This window comes from Ixodes scapularis, unplaced genomic scaffold (assembly GCF_016920785.2).
Source record: "Ixodes scapularis isolate PalLabHiFi unplaced genomic scaffold, ASM1692078v2 PGA_scaffold6__148_contigs__length_123643588, whole genome shotgun sequence".
Taxonomy (NCBI): Eukaryota; Metazoa; Arthropoda; class Arachnida; order Ixodida; family Ixodidae; genus Ixodes; species Ixodes scapularis.
In genome coordinates this window covers 122,642,250-122,664,937 of record NW_024609881.1, presented here as the reverse complement: position 1 = coordinate 122,664,937, position 22,688 = coordinate 122,642,250, and the positions used below count along the sequence as shown (strand labels likewise).

The 22,688-nt window shown below is 47.7% G+C and overlaps 1 protein-coding gene across 1 annotated transcript in view; it reads left to right on the top strand.

Moving 5' to 3' along the window:
• Window positions 1–21,012, top strand: part of LOC120836388 (homeobox protein unc-4 homolog) — a gene marked incomplete at its 5' end in the record, with an annotated part of 212,849 nt that extends 191,837 nt beyond the window's left edge. Inside the window, one exon of the mRNA XM_042294385.1 lies at window positions 19,995–21,012. Within this exon, the coding sequence (XP_042150319.1) occupies window positions 19,995–20,894 (900 nt within the window). The remainder of the gene's footprint in view (window positions 1–19,994) is intronic.
• Between the last annotated feature and the right edge of the window lie 1,676 nt (window positions 21,013–22,688).

The following is a 22,688-nucleotide window of genomic DNA, read 5'->3' as shown; positions in this document are numbered from 1 at the left end:
TTGATTTGAGGGTGTTTCCAAGTGCTCGATCGAGGAAGCGTGGTTTACGGGCCGCGTTCGCAATAAAAGGAGGCGATGAGCGTCAGCACGTTGTAACACGCAGATTGCGCACGCGCATCGTCATAGAACGTGCGTGTTGCGTCTCGCTTTGGAGCCGCGTGTTCGGGGCGCGAGGGATGGGCGGCGTGTGGCGCCCCCTGGCGGGGAGCGCCCTTCCGATAGACACGGCCGCGAGTTGGAGCGGAGGCGTACGGCTTCGGTCGGATCATTCATCATGGCGGCTGTCCAGAGCGCGCCAAGTCCGGGCCACGACCATCTTATTGGTTCTGTGGAGTGATTCGTTATTTGGGCTTCCTTCTCTCTCTCCCGGGAGAAGCAAGCGCTAACCGAAAGCAATGAATGAGAGCGGCAAGATGGGGGCGTTTTCGCGGCCCCCTGACCTCCCCACCACAAGCGTCCGACGCCTTTGTTTTTCGGCCGCCGCTTTCACCGCATCGGGGTCTGCGTTCTTCGACGCCGTCGATAGAGAAAGACGCTCGTTTTCAATACCGAGAGCGATTCTGCCTCTCGCCGATCGAGCGAAGATAGCGTTCGTAGACGGGGTTCGTCTGTTACGAAGCGCCGTTCGCAGACGAAAATAGAACGAGAAAACGCCGTACATTGTCTGCTAATAAACCGGGAAAGAAAAGTTGATCGTCTGCTACGAGGCGAGTGCTGCGGCAACGTGAAACCAGACGCAGGCTGAAATTGTGATCGTCCTCTATTTCACGTTGGAAGCCATCGACGACCCGCGCTTCGTTTGCAAACCTCGAGTTGTAAAGTTGACATCGACCGGCGGAGGAAGCGGCTCTGGACAAGCACGTCCGAGGCCACGATACCTGTCTCACTACTTTTTTGTGGGTGAGACGTTCTCGCCTAGCGATTGCCCGCTTGTAGAGTCGCGAACAAATTTTAAAAGTCTCATTGGTGGACAGCACGCAAGCTCTAGCGCCACGGTCCAATGAGCGGCCGAGAACGCTCCCACCTTGACCAAAGTCGGACCCCAGGTACTACCTGTCCAGGGTGTAAGAGAGGGGGAAATGGGTGCCAAACGGGCAACCTGATTGGGTGCTGCTTCAGGAAGGTTCGTGGCACTCCACATAGATGGCGCTATGCAAAGAAGAAACAAAAATATTCCTAATAATTTTTCAGGCAACGTGCCCCACTGGCAATTCATGTCGTGAAGTGTGCGTGCACCACGCAAGTTTAATAGAGCAAACTAATAATATTTAATATATGCAGGGTGTGCGGACGTAAACAAAAACAAATGATGACCGAACTTCTGGGGGAATGATGTTAATTCCGGTTGGCTATTGTTTTTGCGTGATTTCGAAGGCCCTCAGTGAGTAGCCCATACTTTAAAAGCCTCACCGCCGAGGACTATATCTGCGGTATCTCCTGTAACTTACTTATACGGGATCAACATCACTTCCTGTTCCCTTGACGTGAAAACAAATAGAACTCGGGTGGAAAAAAAGAGCACAGATTTGTGATTTCCTCCAGGAAATGACAAATCTGTCGAAGGCATCGTGGGCGCATCTTCAGGACTACCGACTACCCTGGTACGTATACGCGAGAACGAGTTAGATCATACAAATCCCTAAACACGTTCAGGTACTTTGTGAACGGCAAGACATCGGCGATAGGCACCTATGGTCCCCCAGGCGCCGAAGACTCGTGCCAACATTCCCCACGAAGGTCACCGAGTCGGGTCTTGGTTTTAGTGATCTTCCGAAAGTTTTTATTACCCTTTCTTTTCCGCTTTAATGCACAATTTTCTAGCCTAGTAGCCGTGATGCAGTTTTCTACTGTTTTGACTCGCTTGCTTTGGTATTCAAAGTTTCTTTCCCAGATCATCGTGCATATTGAATTTGTACGTGCCGTAATGGCCTATCGTTGTACGAAGATAGTTGGTCGAGGCGCCGGCGCTGCAATCTCGAGTTTGTCGCGTTGCGCCATCTTTCGGTAGCCCATCAAAGTTGGCTAGCAGCGTCTGCCATTGCCGTCGTACTGCGATCACCCAGGCTCGGCAGCGTCGGTGGCATCTCTCGTGCCGAGATAACCGAATTAACCTTATTTTTGACATTTCATTCGTGCAGTTACGCATCGGCAACTTAAAAGCACGTCACTGGGGCATTTCTGGAGGGTAGCTCTGACGGAATTAGAACCAAGAGTCGGCGCGCACCCTCTCAAATACAAGCTAAAACATAGAAGAACCCGAAGTTTTTTTCCCCCTGTCATGGCGGCCGGAAGTGACGCGCACACCATGTATAGGTCCTGTTTTTTGCCCGTATAGCTTTACGTTGAAAGTCAAAATAATCGAGGGTGCGCGCAGCGCGACAAAATGAAGGCGAGCTGAGGCGTGCCGCGAATGCGTCCACGGCGCCGATTCCACTCCGCCTGCAGATCTGTTCGGGAATCTAGCTTACAAGCTTCCGCTGTTTACGAGCAAGCGAGGTATTTGAAGCCAGAGGTACGCAGTCGCGCTACACTGCGGTCGCACCCAACACCGTGAAACATCCCCACTTTTTCTTTCTTCGACCGTAACCCGACTGACAGTTCGGAACCCCACAGTAGAGGCTTTCGAGAAACTTGGCCGTCCCCAGGCGTCAAAACACGGCGAAAAACGTCTATTTTGTCTGCTTTCAAAAACTTTGTCTGCTCCAAGCGCGTTCGGGAGCAAAACAAACAAAAGGGAAGAACGCAACGAGCACGTAATATTTTCGCAGAAGTAGTTCTGACAGCCGCCTTACGCGTTTTGGAAAATGCAACTAAGTTAAGAAATACGCCGAGAAATGATCGTCTGGTAAGTTAATTCCGGCAGGAGTTGGTAAATTTAACTTTAAGTTCAAAAATTTCGTTGACACGCTGCGTCCTCTCGCAGAGTTCCATACAAACCCGAGTCCATCGCCTTCCGTAGAGTTCCTGATTAGGCAGGCCTTCCGTAGGTCGCCGCGCCATCTATCGTAAGGCAGGCGTATAGCCTCCAGACTTTTTAACAATATCGCGCGAACGTCGACCGGCCCCTCGATGTGTTTCCGTGAATTTTAACGAGGGAATTTAGACCGTCCGCTAGATCAGCGCCTTATCGCGGCGTGAAACTGCAAGTGAGCGAGGCTAGGCGTGTGCCTTCTGTCACACGCGCGTAGTTGCGCTGACCTGCTCTTTCACGTTGAGAAAAGGCGCTGATCTACCTGCCGGTCGACGTTCGCGCGACATTCTTAAAAAATCTGGAGGCTGTACGTCACAACTGTAGTTCATAGTAACCTCACTGTATAAAAAAAAAAAGCAGAGTAACGCCAATTGTAGCGCCCCCACTCGGCGACTGACGGCGAATGCCAAAAAGGCTGCATCTCTTGCACGGTGGACGTAGAAGAAGGCGGGAGTTTCGGTATAACTAGGCTATTGATCGTGTTAAAACTGTTTTTAAGAGCATAGGTAAGCACTCTCAAAGCACTTGCATCACTTGTCATGGCCTGAGAGAGCGAAGAAGTCCTGTATTGAGCACAAATCACCTTGGTAGCAGACGACAGCGGGTGAGCAGGTGGTAGTTCCGCGGTGCTGCCGCCAACGTGTCGGGGTGTTTTTCCAGTTAGACGGTGCAGTTAGCCCCTGCAGTACAAGTGCTAGCCTGGGGGTCTGTAACGTGTACCACGCAGTAGTGATGCACGGAAGCGTGCCTGTACGATGTTCATCCGGATCGAAACCCAAATGGGTCGGGATAGAGCCTAGGATCACTGGCTTCTGCAGCACCAACTTTCGTTCCGTGTGCCGCAAGCTAAGACGCGCTAATCAAGTCACATGCGCAGAACAAAACTAGCGTATACCCGTACGAAAATGTCAGATATGGCCCTGATATATTTTATATACGGCCAGATATGATAACATAAGCAGTCAAATGTGGCCATATTCCGCCATAAATGGGAGCAAATACGGCCGTAGTTCGCCATATAATTGGGCACATACTGCGCCAGATGTGGCCGTATAAGTGCGTAAATACGGCCATATCTCGCCATATACGCGTGAAAATATATTGTCAATGCGTGACAAGCAATGCGGTATCGTGCGCGCACGTGGGAAACAGGACACAACAATATAACGAGAGAAATTCTCGGCCAGCTAGCGGCAAGCCTGTACAGTAGCAGTCAATGAACGCGTTGTCTTTCAATGCTACGCACGCAGTATACCTTCTTTGTTCCTCGGAAATGAAGAGCTCTCCGTGGTTTGTGGGTGAAGGTGGAAAGCACCCCATTTTCCGCTAGCTTGCATTTGCCGTCGTTCCGGTGTCCAGACAACTGATCTTCGGTCAAAATGAACATCCCAGTTTGTGTTCGTTCGGTTCTTCAAACTGCTACATGAATTATCGGAATAATATAACTTGCCTCGCACTACCAAGTACAAGAGTTAGGAGCAGGCACGTAGCCAGGATTTTTTTTTCTTTTTTTAGAGGGGGGGGGGGGGGTGGGGGGGGGCGCCTGTGACAAAGTGCTGTATAAGGGGAAGGGGGAAGGGGGAGAGCAGGCCCCAGCAAAATAAAAGATTTCGGGGGGGGGGGGCATGACCCCCCCCCCCTGGATACGTGCCTGGTTGAGAGAAAAGTCGGTTCTACTGACCCATGACAGTCACAAAAGTCGACGTTTGCGGTGTTTCTCAGCGTCCGTAATACGAAAAATCTGTTTTCCGGCCTCATACCGGTTATTACACCCGAAAGTCGAGCACCCCGGCATCTGGGTCCCTTTCAAATGCTCGATGTGTTGCAAAACAACGACTGCCGATACCACGCCCATGCTCCCGCCGCGAGGAACATTTTGCGAAGCGCGGGAAACGTTTGCCCACGTGATCGCCGTGAGCCAATAGGAAGCGCTGATTTGTCGGTGAACTCAAATATCAATCGAAGACTGTACTCTGCTCCCCACGGTAGCATAGGTGGCGCTCGTTCATATAGGCTGTGTTCCAAATCTTACCCAAATGAATCCGAGTTACTCCGGCAGGTCGTGTCACGTGACAAGACAGATTGAAAAACGCTGGACGCAGGTAGGTTTTGGAACGCCAATGTAGAAAACCTTTACCTTGGAGTAAGATCGAGTAAGTTTTGGAACACGGCCATAGAGGCAGGCGCCATGTTGACGAGACAGCTCGTGCTGCCTCGTGCTCGACTTGCGCAGATCCTCAGCGCGGTTGTCGCTCGTGCAGAAAGACTGCAGTTCCCACGATGCATTGCGCCAGCGGTGGCGGAATCAAGCTGGCCCCGAGATTAGTCTGTTGAAAAAAGCGGATGATAATCTAATCATGCGCATTTTCTCACTGTTATATAGGGGCTATTGACTGGACACCATATTTGAGGGCGATGTTTAGAGCGCATGCTCAGAACGAGCTCAGATCAATAGGCTGCTAAGACCGGCACTCTTGATGGTGCGGAATGCACTTTGCAAAAGAACTGCGGAACCTCGCCGTCAGCGCGCGCTCAGCAGTTGCGCACACAGAGATGGCCGACAGCGAATACTCCCTATTAGCGGCGAGATGTTTGGGTGGCGCCCTCGTTTGGTTACCTCTCGTGACGTCATTACCCTGTAAACAACAAGTTCGATGGTGTTTGTAATGAGCATGGTGGAAGCTTCAAATAATTGCGCTTTTAAACCAATACTGCCAACACCGTCAAAATGGAAGTTCTTACATTTGTTTTATCACCGTCGATGAGGAATCCTTTGCTGACGTCATAGTCAGCATTCGGCCAATCGTGGCAGGCCGACCACAGCGACGCGTTCGATCGCGCACGTCGCCAATAGTTTAGCTGGTATTCACTGGCTCTCATATAGTTTTGCTCGCTGTTGCAGAGCGCGAGCTCACGATAAGCTTCCACAACGCTTCCGCAACGTACACCACCAAGATTGTAAGTCCTCTAGAAGATAAGTGTGATATCGTTCTGAGCATGCGCTGTGAACGCTGTGCTCAAGTATGGCGCCCAGTGAATACTCCCTATACTATGTTATGTATCGTCGTGCGGGGAATCCTGGGAATAAAGACGACGACGGTGGGCTCGAGCAGTCCGTGCCGAGGCAGTTCGCTAGCCATACATCACTTGGCGTTCGGGCTTTTAATTATGAAATTTCCTGGAATAACACGTACTAGTTTTATTTAAGTAATAAGATATGTTTAAGGAGTGTGGCTCGGTTCGAATATTGAATACAATTTCTGAGCAGCACCAAACATTATGACGGAACAGCGTTTTCGAGGTACAAGCGTGTGTCGGGCGTAATAATTCCGTCGAATCTGGCGGCTAAGCACAAACAAAAGACGAGGGAGGCAGAAAGAAACGGATTTCGCTGTCGCCGGATGCGGCCTCTGAATTGCGACCGGGAACCTTTTAATGGCCGGCGGAAGTCGGCGATTTCGAAACCGGAAATGACACCGGGGGAGAGGGGGGGTTTCTCAGTTGTTGAGGAGCGAGTATGAACACATTAGCGGTGCTTTATAATAGCGGGATGGCACGCGATATTGCGCGACACCTTTGTTCGAGAGTGCCAGTCGATGCCTTGTGTCACCTGTTCCTGATATACGGGCTGTGTGCTACACCAATACCACCTGAAAGACAAGGCCTCCTGCGCATGATGTCAGCGCTAGGCCGGCTTTGGATGAGACAATTTTCCCAGCAAGTTAGGGGTTGCTGGAGATGATTATCGTGCAATTAAATGCAAAGGTGCAAGCGAGAACTGGACAAGAATGGCAATAATGATCCCTGGAGAAGGGGAACAAGAGGGACAAAGGACAAACAGAAATCGCCAAACACAGCTAGGTGACTGGTGCGAGGCCCAAAAAATCTGCCTGGTCCGGGTATCGAACCCGGGAGTTGTTGCCTGTGGTTCCCTATAGATCCTCGCACTGCGACACGAATTGCTGGGGTCAAGTCCGGCTCGAAGTGGGCGAGCCATGTCCTGAATGCGTGACAGCGGACACCGCGCGGTATGCTGGTGACGTCACCAGCCCGCCAGCCATGGCGGCTTTTTCGAATGGGGCGGACGCGAGGTTCCAGCGTACAAATCGATTGAACCACGAAACGATCGCGCCATTTTCAAAACAAATTTAGCACGATTATAGGAACATACAATGGATCCTGGCAGATGTGAGAAATGAGAGCTAGACATGAGGTTTAACTTGGTTTTGTTTTGAAATAGATCGCTTTTGCGACTAAATACTTTCCGGAAAATCGCTCTAAGAAAAGGGTGTAACCCTTACACTCCTCGTGACATATACGACATCCCATAACTTCAGTTTGCCGTACAGCGCACTGATGTTAAACTGACGGCCCCAACTTTTACGAGAGGCTCGATGACGGTGTGATATTGAATATTAAACAGCCAAAGTACGCATCAAAGAAAGGAAAAAAAAAACACTGATATTTTGCAGTATGACCAAGAAAACCCCGATTACTTCTTTTACAGTCAGTTACACGTACTTAAGCTATATTAATAAGTTGTACAACTCGGCTATCAAGCCGCTCGTGAAAGTTGCTGCCGTCGGTTCAGCGACAGCGCGCTCTACGTCGAAGTGAACTTTAAAGATATCGTATATGTGACAAAAAGTGTAAAAGTTACACAACCTTTTTTTTTTAAATTTTATTAGTGTCATGAAATAGTATTATTGACGCATTCGAAAGGTTTTGGAACACGTCATTAACGTGAAACTTAGTGTTTTAAAGCGCATTTCAGATTTCAATGACGATGATGACCAAACACGGCAATTATATAGAGGTTCGCTAGTTACTACGTGTGAAGGTGGGAGGCCCGTGATGATGGTGTTGCGATGCGAACACGTCCGGAAATATTGCCCCGGGCCCGTCTCGGCGTCGTTCTGAGACGCTGCACGACCCGGAAGCTAAAGGCGCCGCCGCGCGGAACCTCTTGCGATGACGCTAGGGGGCGAACGGGGCAGGTTTTGTTTCCTAAGAGATATTAGATACACTCGTGGTCTTTACTCCAGTGGATGGTCTTTAAAATGCCTGCCCAGTACATAGCTTCACTCTAGAATCGAGGCTTTCGATGAGCCACATCATTTTAAAAAAAACATAGACCAAGTTTTTCTTCTTTCTTGGCTTTCTCGGGGGCGTTTCAAATAAACAAAACAAATTAATCGAAGAACTAAGCCTTTCTTCATTTATTAGTTTTATCCTATTTTCATTTTTCTTTCTCGACGACACCGAACCACTTTATTGGTCGTTTATTGGTCGATAGAGTCCAGCTAACGGGCGAGCGATGGCAGTCGGTTTTTGTGCTGCAAAGCCGATCGTCACTGCAACTGAAACCTCAATTTCTTAGTTTCCTCACCTTTTTCTATTCAATAATTATTATTATTTTTACCTTCTCTCGCGAGAGGAAATTTCTCAAACAGCTTCGAATAATGCGACAACAATGCACATGCTACTTAGGCCTCAACACTCACGTGCGTGCCAATAAGCCACACCGGAACACACACCATATCACTCCGATCTGCGCATTTACGCGTGTAGTGCTTATAGCCACGCTTGTCGCTTTACTAACGTAGCGACTGTAGCCATACATCGAACCATATACCTGTTCATTTAATTCATATAGCGATTATAGCTCGAACCATTTTCTCGTTTATTTCACACGCATCCACCCGCGGCCCTGACGTCCTGCCGCTTCGGTGGCGCTGTGGTCGGCGGGGTGCATTCGCAGACGGTTCACTTCACCCGGTTTGTGCGCATGCGCAGTGCCCAGGAAGCCTGGTGTGGCCAAACGCTGACTCGTTTGAAAAGAGCGATTATACATGTTTGCAAGAAAGGCTCCTGTGCGCTGTCATCGTGTGCGATGCAGACGCCGCGTAACGTTTCCGCCATGTTGAGGTGGGCTAGGGGCACGCCATTGAGGTGAGCGAGGACAAGATGGCGGCGTCTGCTGCACCGACGACGGCCAGCGTTAGCGAAGCACTTTTTGTTGCGGAACGCAGGAGGCGGTATACACACGGAATCGTATCATCAAATATTGTAGGAGGGGGGCATGTTTAAGGGTTGGAGCTGACTTTATAACGATCGCAGCCTCCGTTCCAGAACGTCGTGGAAGCCAGGGGTGCTATGTTGCGCTTTTTGCACTCCCAGGAGACTTGGAAGAAGGAAGTGACGTCAACGACTAGAGGAAACGCAGATTAAATGTTGACAGAAGAAAACAAAATCAACATCCAATCTGCATTTGCTGCGTTGTTGACGTCACTTCCTTCTCCCTAGCCTCCTGGGAGTGCAAAAAGCGCAACATAGCCCCCCAGAGCTGCCGCGAACGCAGCCATCATTGACGCGATGGCCACGCAGCTTGTGGTGCGTTCCGATAAGCAGCTTGAGACTTGAGATATTTATATATATATATATATATATATATATATATATATATATATATATATATATATATATATATATATATATATATATATTTCTTTCTTACTGGTTTAGGTATTTTATATCATTGTTGGTGCTCTTTCGCGATCGAAAACATCGCTTGTATATTTAAAAAAAATCATTTCTAGTCTTTCTGCGCTGAGTGGTCTATGCTTTAGAAAGATACGCTTGGCAACATTGTAGGACAGGCAGCGAACGCCCTGGCTGGAGAGTAGGCCCGCTTCACCTCGGCGCGCGGTTCGAGGTTAAGCCGGGATCCCACATGCAAAGGCGCAAACATAGAGCCCTATGTGCTTGCCCATTCCACGCCGATCAACCCTTGATAAGCGCCTTTTCGAAGCGATGAAACGCCGTCTGAAGAACAACACCAGAGAGTTCTTACTATCTAATCTTTTCACCCGAGTTATGGCCGGCCTGAAGACCAGGTGCCATTTAAAAACCGAGCCCTCCAGCATCCACCGCGAACTGAATTCCGCATATGTATTATCCCCTATGCAGCTATATGGAAGTTGGCATTTATATATACTACAAAATAAACGGGAACAACGCAATGTATGAACTACGAATGTCGTAAATTCAGGCTCGTAATTGGAAGCAATTTCGCATCGATCCAGGTTACCAGAATTCTCGACGGCGCGCGTTGCCCGCGCGGAAGCGACCGCACCGCTCCCAATTCCCCTGGTGGCGCTGTCTCAAAACGCGTAGCAGACGGGAGCGAGTGCGTGCGGGCGGCGAGGCAGGGATTGACATAAAAATTTCACCACCTCCCTCTCGCAAAACTGACTCCCCGATTACGGGGTAATAATCGTAAATTTGGAACGTTTTTATTACGTCTCCCCCGCGTCTTCTAGCGCCTGACCTGTAGCTCTCTTTTTTGTTTTCTTCTCTCACAAGTTGTTGCTTGCCGTGGCGTTTTCGGGTGCGTTGCAGACGGCTCGGGTGCTCGGAGGATCTCGTTTATTTTTCGAATTGCACCAAGATGATGGTAGATGGCGCGGAGGGTCGGGTCCGCCCGTTTTCGAATTTGCATATAAATATTCCTCATTCGTTTCTGCACTGCATCCTTCTGTTCGGCTTGTCTCAGCTACGCGCCTCGCAAGATTTGTCCGAGAAGACACCACGCGCAATATACGCAGAAGATACAGTTATCGTGGTGCGTGCTTGAGACAACAAGCTTTCTTGTTATAGCCTTCTAGATGTTTACTTTCTGATTAATATGACTGCGAAATGAGCGCGTCCGCATTCGAAGCAATGTCGAACGCTGGAATGCTTACCGAAACAAAATGAGTGTTTCATTTTTTTTTTTCCTTCTGCTTTTGTTCCTGAAAAATTGCGATTTCGCCAGTTGTGCCGCGGAGTCCTTTCGAAATAAAGAGTCCCCGAGCGTGGATTCGGCGTCGACGCTTCGCCGAGTCGATTTGAATTATTAAACCGCGTCGTGTTAGACGGATGCGAATTCAAACGTCTAGCTTTTTTTTTTTTTTTGTCTTCGAATTCGAGCGAAGGTCTGTGGTTGCATACATCACCAACTTGAGCAAACAAGTCGTTCTCAGTCTGCTCGAACATATTTATAGTCAACACTTGAAACACGTTCTTTTTCTAAGAAGCGGAGTTTTGAATCAACAGTTTGAGAGGCTCTTGCTCTCGGATGAATGTGCACGACTCAGTGTGATTGAACTTGGAACAATTTTTTCCCCTTTTTGTTCGTCACGCCTGTCCGAGCGACCGTGAGCGGAGGAACAAATAAACGAATATCGCATTTGTCGCATAGAAAATTTTCTGCTGGTGACTCGACACATTTTGCAGCAGCATTCAAACCTTATTTGCAAATTCCCTTATAATCTACAAAGCCTGCCCGATTGCGTTTTTTTTTTTTTTTTTTTTTTTTTTTTTAATAGGAGCTTTTTACTTATTTGGCGCAGCTTCCATATTATATCTCGAGTGCATAAGACTTTTCAAGAATTCATATACCATTTGTTACGTTCTATAGATTCACAATTTCTTCTATTACTAATTTATGCTACCAGCATTGGTTGCTTTTTGGCTCGTGGATATCTTTATTTCTCCTCAAAGGCAAAAGTTAGCTAATTTTAGGCGGTTCATTGGCTCCGGGTTTTCGTCTTTCAAACGTAGCGCTTCGACCCACTAGGACAACGATGAGAGAATCACGTGAGGCGATTAACCTTTGTTAAGACCTTTTCCCACGATTAACTGCACCAACTAACCCCAAGGTAAAATGTTTGAGGGCTATTGAAATAATAAAAACTCAAGGAAGTTGCCTAAGTTGTTATTTGCGTGTGACTACAACCGTCTGGGACAAGACCGGTTTCTAAGCCTCTTGTGACAGGTTACGATTGGCAGCCTCGATGCGCAGCAGGTCGTAAGCCATCGCAAGAGTCTTAAAAACAGGTCTTGTTTCAGTCGAACCAAAGCCATCGCGTTCCTCTTGCAGGCGTTCTATGGGAAATCTCACAAAGTCTCATGATGGAAATAGCGGCCAGGCGTAAAAGGCGGCAAGAAAAAGTTGGCGTAGGCCTAGACTAGTGGGCCCTGGCATCCCATACAACGAGGGCAGATCTCCCCGTGTAAAATATCAGATATTATAGACAAATATTACTGGGGAAGCTATGGCCATATACGTCTCATACGGAGCAGTTGCGACGTGTAATAACACCGACATAATACTTATTCTGATTTCACTGTTCCATCCCCACCCTTGCCCGTTTCGATCTGGATGAGCATCGTACCGGCGCGCGGTCGTGTAACACTACTACAGTACAATTGAGAGTCAAGTCACCCGTCGAGGCAGGCTAACTTCAGGCTCTATAAACATAAACACAACACAGTTTTGTTTATTCAGATTTCACTTTCGGTTGATGAACGAGAACGTGAGAGTGAAATAAAAATGGTAGGAAAATAGAGGTCTTAACAGCTTATCACTATCGCACAACATTATAACTTAGAAGACATACCAGCACCAGGCATGCAATGTCCTCAAGTAAGACTGTGAACAGCAATGCATATACGAGATGTGATCAAAAAGTTCCGAAACTGATATTGCAGCGTACAAAAAGAGGGCAACACTGTGATTCGCGAGCAGAAGTCGAAGGTAGGAATCTTCGTGTGTCATTATGCCAAAGGGCTTCACTCTGTGAACATTTGGAACTGCGCTACACGAGTCTCTTTGACCACATGCACGAGCATAATGGCGACCTCTCCATAGACTGGAAACCAAAGCGGGAGCGAACATCACTTATATGTCAAACTCGGCAAATCTAAAACAGACACCTCTGAAATAATTGAGAATACTTACATCAAAAAGCAGTCAGGTGTGCGAGGTGTCTTGACTGGAACTCTCGCCTCAACAATGGCAGCACGTCACTGTAGTCAAGGAGAGGTCGGACAAGGTCGCTCTGCCGCTTTTCGTCTTCCAGCGATGTTCCGCCGTTCCCGAAGCCCAAGTGCCCTTAAAAACACTGCCAAATTTCCTGCTTTGTGACACAAGCCTGTTGAATCATTTCGAAGATTCCTGTTTTGTATTTACCGAGTCTGACCCAGAAATTATTTTCGCTCTCGCTCTGGTTTGCAGTCTATGATGAAATCGCCATTTTGTACGCGCATGGTGTCACAAAAACTCGTGCAGCGCAGCTCCACATGTTCAGAGTTCCTGCTGCGCGCACATCCCCGTGCTGCCCTCCTTTTCTTGAGCTACAAGATCAGTATCGGAAAATTTTGATCACAAATAGTAGACATTCTGTACAGGAATTTCTACTTCATTCGGTACAGAAAGTAAGAAGCCACATCTGCTCACGTCTAGATCTGCCCATGACTGGATGAGAGAAAAACTTTTGTTTAGGAGTTCAGTGTGCGATAGATCGCACGTCAATGCCGTTGCACCGTGTCATCCCTGAGCTATTTGTCACATCTCAGGAACACTGTAATCTATCTTGCACTTCGTTCTTCTTTTAAGGTGTGTGATGCTTTATAATTTTCCCACCCTCAACAGTAGCAAAGCCACAAATCAAGTCGGATGCGCGAACTGAGACGAACAAACACACGTGGGCGGCTTTTGCCGCTGCGCATGTTTTCTTTATCACGTTGCAATCTCTTCCATCATTTTTTTTTTTTTATTTCGTTCGGCATTTGTTTTTACCCGCTCCCACAAACTCACTGGTCTTAGAGGTTAGGCCGTGTCAAAACCGGATTCAAACTCGCCACTCGGCCCATTCCGTAATTAATTTTTTTGCTTTACCGCTTCGATGTATACATCTTTGTCTTTGCGAAATCGTTACAAACGTTGTTAATATTGTTTTACTTTTTTTTTTTTTTTTTCGCATGTGGGCACGCGGCAACGAGGTTGGCACGCGGTTAGGTCTGCTGATGAAGACGTTCCGTTCCGAGCCGTCTCGGCTTTTCTACGAGCCCGCCTTCCGCCGTCGGCGGCGACCCCTGCAGGGTGTCTCGGGAAACCAACTGTGTGCGAAAAATATTAATCGAAGTGTCCGCCTTTTTCTGTGGATGCGTTCTTCAACGTCCGTCTCAGTCTTTTAATTTTCCTGTTTCGCCCTCCTCCCGCTTTTTTTCTTCTTTCTTCCGGCGTTTCTCAATTGAGTTCCGAGTTTTGCTTTCCCGCTCGTAGCAGACGACGGCTCGGAGGCGTGCCCTGTGCGTCGTCTGCCGAGCTTTTGGCTATCGTATGCTTCCAAAGCTGCCGCCACTTTTACACTCCCACTTTTCGCTGTACAATTCATTTTCGCGCTCTTTATTCTCGACGTTGCCGTCTGCTGTTCGTGTTCTCCCTGTCCGTACTAATTTATTTTGACGTCTTTCTCCTTACACCGAAAAGAACAAAACAAAAAAATGCACGAACTAAACGAAGCTAAAGAAAAGTCAATTAACACGTTACAACCGCGTGTCTATACTTCACTCTGTCCATTTACGTAGCGCTAAAAATAACGCACGTACAGCAAAAACACGGAGAGCAGCACGAGCAACGGGCGAAACCAAGAGTGCGCTGGAACAAACTAAACAAAACCCCACACAACGCAACGAACGAGAATCGACAAAACGCTCTTATGACCGGTTCTACTTCTTTCTTACGCGGAGGAACACGAAGCAAGCGCGTGCTTAGGCACAGCCTCAACCTGTCGCACATCTTGTTACCTTCTAGAGCGCATGCGCGCGTTGAAGTCTATACCTTCTGTAGCGCCTAAACAAATGAAGCTTTCTTCTTTTGGATGAGGTAGCAAAAAAGAAAAAGAAGTAAGAAAAAAAGATGCAAGTTGGAGAGTCGGCGTATAATATCATTACGCGCGAGATTGCAGCGCTTCCTTTGAACCTAGCCGGCATCGCAGATTGTTTCCGAAGGGGGATTAAAAGGGGGCGGGGCGTAGCTAAGGTCCCGAACAGTCGACTGCAGTGCGACCCGGATAAACGAGTGGCCCGTTCCCGGCTTCAATTAAGAGATTTGGAGATGGAGGCGGAGTGCGCGAACGCGCGTGCCTCTGCAGAATGTCCCGACTTCCATTAACGCCTCCAGATGGCGCTGCTTCTAAGGGGCCGCCAACTCGTTACATGCGGCCGATCGCTTTCAGGGCTGACGTAAACGTATTTCTTTTTGATTACGTGTTCTAGTTCTGACAACGAGGGTTTTGCGGTAGCTACTCGATTTGCCACGTCGCTTCTTAAATTAGATGTCTCGATGGTAGGGTCGGGCAATTGATCGATTAACTTACCGATTAATCGATCCATGTTTTAATCGCGATTTATTTTTTTTAACCGGTTATTCGGTAAAACTTTGTCGAATTAAAAAAAAACAAGTAAAAATGAAACGCTTTTATTCGGTTGACAACTTAGAAGAACCAAAAGTGGAAGGGACCGGAACAGAAAGACAGAAGGCGTTGTCTCAAACTCAACAGAGTCTTCAAGAAAATGGTAAAGCTACACCAGCTCGCCTGAGCCATCGCAGTCTCATTTCTACGTAATCGTTGAAGCAATACTTAACCACGCCGTTTCTACTTTTAATAATAACACCCTTTGGAATCAGCGTTGGGTTGTACGAACGCTCGCACGCATCACTTATAAATTATCAATTAGGTATAGCTGTGCGTGCAACAAAAAAAGATCGGTTTTTCTGTTACTTAGTTAGAAGGCACAGGTTTCGAGGTCCGCGGTTTTTATTCGCAATCCTTTTCATGAAACTACATACGACTGTTAGGGACTTTCATAGCGTGGAGTCACCATCTCCGAGGGGAGGTGACTTTGCAATTAATACTTAGCGGTACACAGCAGAATCATCTCTGCTGTGTTTTTTTTTTTCTAGAGACCTCGAGGGAGAAGGGATCTACTCCCCTAAGATAAGGAAGACCTTCGAAATTTAAGTTTGCTCGTGAGAAAATAAGGTAACGTGTTTTTTCTTCGCATGATGAATCAAAAATTTTGAACGAGACTGTTTTAGCTACCTCGGTAAAGTTATGTTTTTAAAGTATTTCTTTTCTGTGTCAGTGCGGCCAGTGCCCCAAACGTGTGTTTTATGTCGCTAATATTTTAGACCTGCACGTAGCTTGAAGAGGCTCGTCAAAAATTTCTTCCGAATTTGTTCTTTGAGAAAGAAGTTTGTAATCATTTGTTAATCCTACAAAACTAAATTTTATAGGTTTTTTATATTTATTTAAAGTCGTATATTACTGTAGAAATAAGGACAGCATGCTCTAATAACAAAAAAAGATATTTGTTTTTAAATTCTGGTCAGAATAGTAAAACCTTCAGTGAAGCGGTCTTTTGACTTTTTATAATTATATCCATACATTATTATTCCTCTTTCTTCATAGATGTGTTTACATGACAACGGATATTACTGCTGTAAAGAGAGTTTAAAGCTTACAAAGGTCAGAATACATGAATCAGCAATTGCACAAGTGCAAATAAGGCCACACCGAGCTGCTTGTGAATAGCTAGAGAAAATAGCCAAAGCCAACACTGGCCAATACGAATAGCGTCTACCGTGATCGCCTGGTCAGTCTTTATATTCACTGTCTTCGTCTTCCAGCTTTTTATGCATTATATTTTGTTTTTATTATTGAGCTGGTTGTTTTGACTGCCCACCGTTGTAATCAAAGACCACTGTTTTATTGTTTTCTTGGTTTTTGTTTCGTGCTTTCTTGCTTCTTTGCCAACAGAATCCCAATTTGTCTCTCTTTCTCGAAGATAATCCGGAGGTCCATGAATAATCTAACACCAGGCTGCCCCGATCGGCTCGATCCGCTAAGCCGGCGCCGGAAGTCGAAGACGAAGCCGTAGCCTCACGATCCCTGGATTTGCTGCGCGGAAACTTTTTTTTTTTTTTTTTTTTTTTTTTTGCATCCGCATTTATACCGCGTCAGCTTTATTTGGAACCCCGAAAATCCATTTAAAAAATGAAGAAATCTGACAAAAGGTTTCTAGAGTAATGAAGGTGTCATGAAACCAGTTGTTCATGATGCCTGTGCTCTGCAGCCTGAGTCCCCCAACATATTATTATTATTTTTTTTATTCCAAGAAAATTATAAAGCGTATCTCTCAAATTTCGTGAATAACGTAGTATGCAATCCCCGATGCCGATAATTAGATATGGAAGACACGGCATCAAGAACCGTTTAATGAGCCCTTTAACGTGTTCACTACAAAGCGTAATGGTAAGACTAGCTACAAGGCAAGGCCTGCGTGTGACGTCATCGTTAGTAGATCCAGCTGTAGCGAGAAACTGCAGAACGCGCTGTCGGTGATGCTTACGCAAGCTATAGTCGACGCTGCTTCAATACACCAGCGGTGACGCTTGGGAGGGTGAAAGCCTCGTGTTTTATTTGGTAAGAGTAGGACTGGTTCAATAATCGCTCTTCTTCCGCTGGGCTGTGAAACGCGTGCAGAGTGCGCGCATTAATAGCTCTCTTCTATGGAAGCATGAGACACCGCGCAGGTGGACACAGTCCAGTGATTCGGTGTTATGTCTGCCCTGGTGATAAGCGCCGCGAAGGTGTTGTTCGCATTTCCAACGGCGTTTCACATTTCGGCCACCAGGTCGCGTCAGTTTTCGCTGCCTACCTGGGTAGGCGGTAACTCTTTGCATCTTTCGTCTTCTCCGGTGGCTGGCGTCGCCTCATGTTGAGTTCCCTCCACCTTAGATCGGACGTTTTTAGCTCATAGTAAAGCGTTTATCTTCCATGTCTCGTATATTAGGTCACCGTGGGTTGGGGTTAACTGTCAGTATTAAACAAATTTAAGCGGTCTCTACTTAAATTCTTAAATTGAAAAACTTTCGACGTAAAGGCGGTTGCCAATTTCTTTAGTAACCATAACCCAATCGGGTGTGATACTGGCGATGGGTGGCACTCAGTAGGTTGAACGACGTTTTAGTGACCGCCGACTTTTCAGCGAAAGACTCTTTAGCGAATGGTCGGCCGCCGCTAAGCGGTGTTCATGGGTGGGCCAGGTGGGTTAACATTCGGGAAGGAGAAAGGGGGGGGGGGGGGGGGGTGCGCATGGAGTTTGTACGCACGCGAGCAAAAGACGTGTACTGTGCCGATCCTCCTGTTCTATTGTCTCAATGTCCTAGGCTTCTTAATGATTCGTGAGCCGGAAGATCATGCTGCGTGCACCCTGGAGTGGTACCCAGACCGCCAGAAAGGCACGCGGTCGGCCATATACTTTTACTCCTCGCTAAGTCTATAGGCAGGCTTTTACTGCCGCTGGAGGTCCGCGTTTCAACGGGGAGTGTCACTAAGATGAATGGGTGCAAAGCGAGCGAGCGCTGACTTTATTTTCACGCAGTGCTAGTGCTAACGTGCACTTCTTCGTCAATGGGGCAATCGAAATCGAAACCATGTCACCTCTTTCCATGGCCAAAGAGGTCCCACAATGCAACACGCGCGGTGTTGCATGCAGGGATTTTTGCAATTAGCCTATGGCGCAGTGGATAGAATGTCCAGCTTAGGTATATTTTCCCGTTCGATTCCCATGGGTATTTCCTGTTCGACTCCCTTTGAGGCGCGATTAGCATTTCGTTTGCTTCTCAGTTTACTGCCCTTTTGTACATATGGTCCTCCGAAGCACGTGTTCCACATTTCGTAACTGTCTCCGTGGCGTCGTGTTGCACTTTCCTCACAAATCACAGTTCTTGATCACATTCCGCGTTAAAACACAGTCGAGATGACGGAAGCCGTTTTCCGATTTTGAGGGTCGTTTATGCAACCGTCCATCCATGGACCCGTGGTCGTGGAGCCTCGTTTCCCCATCCGGGCATGTTTGCGTCGGCCGGTGCGGTCGGCAACGATGGGCCCACGTCCCGCGCTAAGGCCACCGCCGGTGATGCCTCGCGCCCCGCGTCCCCGACCCTGCGAGCGGACCGATACAAACTAGAGGCCTATGAATGACGTCATCGCTAGTGGATCCCCGCCCCCAAGCGGCAAAAGCCCCGAAGCTCGAGGAGACACGCCGCAAAGACGCGTCCGTCTTGGCTCTCCTTGTGCCAGCGTCGCGATCGTAGCGAGATGCTACGAGACGCTGCGAGACGCGCTGGCGGTGATACTGACGCAAGTTCGGCGGGGCTGATGGGGTCCACTAGTGGTGACGTTTGGAGGGAAAGGCCTTGCCTTCTAGCGGTATTGAGCGGACGCTGCCGCAGTCGGGTCACGTCCGTCGGTGCCGAGCCCGACGTGTGCCCCGCGAGAGCCCTGACCGATCACCGGCGTCGGACGACGAGGACCCCGCGCGGAAGAGGTCGTCTCCGCTCGAAACGTGTGCGCCGCCGCCATTGTGTGTAGAACAACCGTCACCTTTCATCTGTCTGTCGCATTCGCGGGCGCCCAGATCGACGCCGTGACCGAAAGAGCATTACTGCGCGGTCATTAGCGAACCGTAAACACAGTCCCAAGCTCGGCGTCCCGTTATACGCGCTTCGTTTGTTTTAGAGTATAACACGGACATTTCTCGCGTAAAAAAAGACCCTTTACAAAATGGAATGCCATGTGGTCGCTCAAAAAGAGCAGTTTCACTTACGACAAATTGGTGGTAATAAAACTGTATTTTATCGGGCACCGTCATTCTCTCCCGTCAATTGCAGATAAGAATTGGTTCTTCGATAACGTCATAAATCTTTCTCGATTCTTTTCAGCTTCGATGGCGTGAATATAAAAACCGACTAGTACAAGGCGGCGTCCCACAAGCCCCTCGAATATATGTCCGCCATCAAAAGGCTTTAGAGCCAAACTTGCCCGCCAAGATGTTCATTAGATCCCACTCCGAAATAAACGCGTATGCAGCCGCTTATCTCATTCGTGCATCGTGTTGCACTAACTTCTCTAACGTACACACGTCTCATATATCCGACGCTTGGTAGTATCTTCAACTTCTTCCTTGATAAGCCTCGAGAGTGTCGCCATTAGTTTGGCGTAGATGTCATACATTGAGATGATGATAGTGATGAAAGTTACCAGACTGAATTTCTAAAAGGGCCTGTTAGTTTCGGTGTCGATCATGTGTCGGTCACCTCCAAACTCTCCCCTCTCCTTCCTCGCAGGTCTGGTTCCAGAACCGGCGGGCCAAATGGCGTAAGAAGGAAAACACCAAGAAGGGTCCCGGGCGACCCGCCCACAACGCCCACCCGCAGACTTGTTCGGGCGAGCCGATTCCTCCCGAAGAGATCGAGCGCCGCGAACGAGACCGGCGTGAGAAGAAGCTCCGCAAGCAGCTCGAGCGACAGACCAAGAGACTGCAGCAGGCCAGGCTCAAACCAGGAGTGAACCTTGCCAGCCTACGCGAAACGATCCAGCAGTCCCTCGCCGAGCTGTGGCTCGCCAACCCTTCCAAAGAACCGAGGTCCCTGGTTGGACCAGAGACGTTCAGAATCCTGGAGACCCTAGGTTTTGACGTCATCGACGTCCTTTCCAAGTCAACGTTCGACCCCGGACGTCATCAAGCTACGGGTGCTTCGAGGTCTTCGGCAGACGACAGTTCTTCGGACGTACCTCAGCACAGGTTCATGACGCTACTCTCTCCGCAAGGCAAAGCGTCCGCCTTCAGCATCGAGAGTCTCCTAGCCTCCAGGGGGGCGTCCAAGGAGATGCCCAAGGACGTCGGTTTCCGAAATCCGTTAACGACGTCATTTCCGCTGATGGTTCAGCAGCCAATGGGGTTCCTGGTGCGTCCCGACTCGTCCTCGCACCTTCAAGACCATCAGCATCAGCGAGAGCAGCAGCAGGACTGTAGTTCTTTGGACGAGGACGACTTTAGTGATCCGGACGTTGGTTCTGTGGAAGATGCCAGGGGACACGGGGACGTGAACGCTGTGTCCCGGGACATGGAGGACAGTGGGGAAGTCATCGACGGAACGGAGGACGTGTCCGATGACGAGTCTGTGTCTGTTCATATCGCTGTCGATGACGATGGAGTGGATGGAGACGACGAGGGAGATGTCTGATGGCGCTTGTTGTGGTTTGGTTGTTCTTCCTTTTCGAGTATTTATTGCGTGAAATTCAAGTTTCTTTGTTCTTTATTTCTAAAGAAGAGCTGGCGTCTCTGAGCGTTGCAATGAAGTGGTAGGGTGATTGTTTAGGAAATATGGTAGTCTAGATATACTTGTGAATTTGGAATTGAAGGTACTTTCGCTGCGACGCATGAGGCTGTGAGGCACGAGGTTTATTTCTTGGAAGCAAGGGTAATTGGCCTAACAAAAACGGTAAACTATGGGTGTTTTTGAGTAGAAAGACGCATGAGAGTTTTTGTCGATAGCGGAACAATGATCAAGCATGAGGAAATAAAGCAAAATATGCAAAACAAAACAACAAAGATTGATTGCTTAAAAAAAATTAAAAATCACTTTTTTTGCGTGAGTTGGTATTTGTAGAAAAGTCTCAAGCCTCTCCGCGAGGAAGGATTAGTCACCTAAACGAAGAAGCAAATGAACTTGTTCGACTTCGCCCCACGTTTGAATAAAAAACATTTAAATAAAATGGCGTTACAAATTAACCTTTAATAAGACGCAGACCAGACAGACCTATAGCGGAAAATACCCTCAAGTCATAAGGACTTTGTTTAATTCAATATAATTTTTTTACAATTACCAGAAGCAAAAGTAAACCAGCTGAGCTCAATTGGGAGTCCTCATATATTGATACGGTGGCTAGAATTTATAGGCTTGAACAGGCTTCCTCTTGTTGTGGTTTTTTTTTTTTTTCTCTGTAATCCACCGAAATATTTTCAGGGCTTCGCAGCATCACGTTTTGGCCGCCATGCATCGCGATAACCTGGCACCGCATACAAAAACAAAATCTGCATCAACTGTCCAGCCCCTTGTGGGCCTTTGAGAGCGCGAACATTGTATCAAAGGCCGCTTTAACACGGAGCTAAAACAATACAAAATGACCAGGGCACGATGTGGTAAATAGCTGCTACCGGTTTCCTCTCGTTCCGACATAGAAATCACTCACAACACCTAGCGGCCAAAACAGGAACCTACCGAAAGAGGTCGTAAAATGTTCCAAATAATGAAGCTGCATATTCTTCCGAATATTAAGTTTTCCCAGAAAAAAAGGTTTCAGGGAAGGAAGTTTGTCTCAAAATCAAAACGCAGTTGCATTTTTTTTAACGAGCAGTGTTGTTGCCCCTTGTGCTGGCGCGCATAACTAGGAGTGCTCAAGATGGAGTACTTTCTCGGAGAATACTTAGGCCGTTGTCCATACGGGTGAAGACAGTTAATTTGAGGTTCGCAGACCATCGGCTCGAGAATCCGCTGAAACGATCAAAACGTCCAAGCGAGTGGCTCAGTAGATTCGAATAATTTCCTCTAACGGGTGAAGTTCGAGAGACCAAGTAGATATGAGCGAGTGCCCAAAACTCGCTGGATTCTCGCACGTTATGATTTGCGTGCGTGAACAAAATATAGAAGTTTCGGTGAGTTTCTGGTTTGTTTGTTCAGCTCTTTTCTTTTCTATTTTATGTGTGTGAGTGAGAATTTAATAAACCGGAGGTATCAAAAATAAATAGGAAAACTTGCGAGTGAGTCTTTCTCTTGGTGTGACTGATTTCGTTTTATTTCAGTTATTTCATCGAAATGTGTTGTGTGAAAAAATTCCAATCGGTTTATATTGACATAATTGAACGAATTATCGTAACTTAAAACGGCAGATGAGGTGAACTGACACGACAGTATTGTCTTATTAATTCGAGTATTCAGCAATATCTATCGAATATTACAAAGAGAGAAACAAGCAGA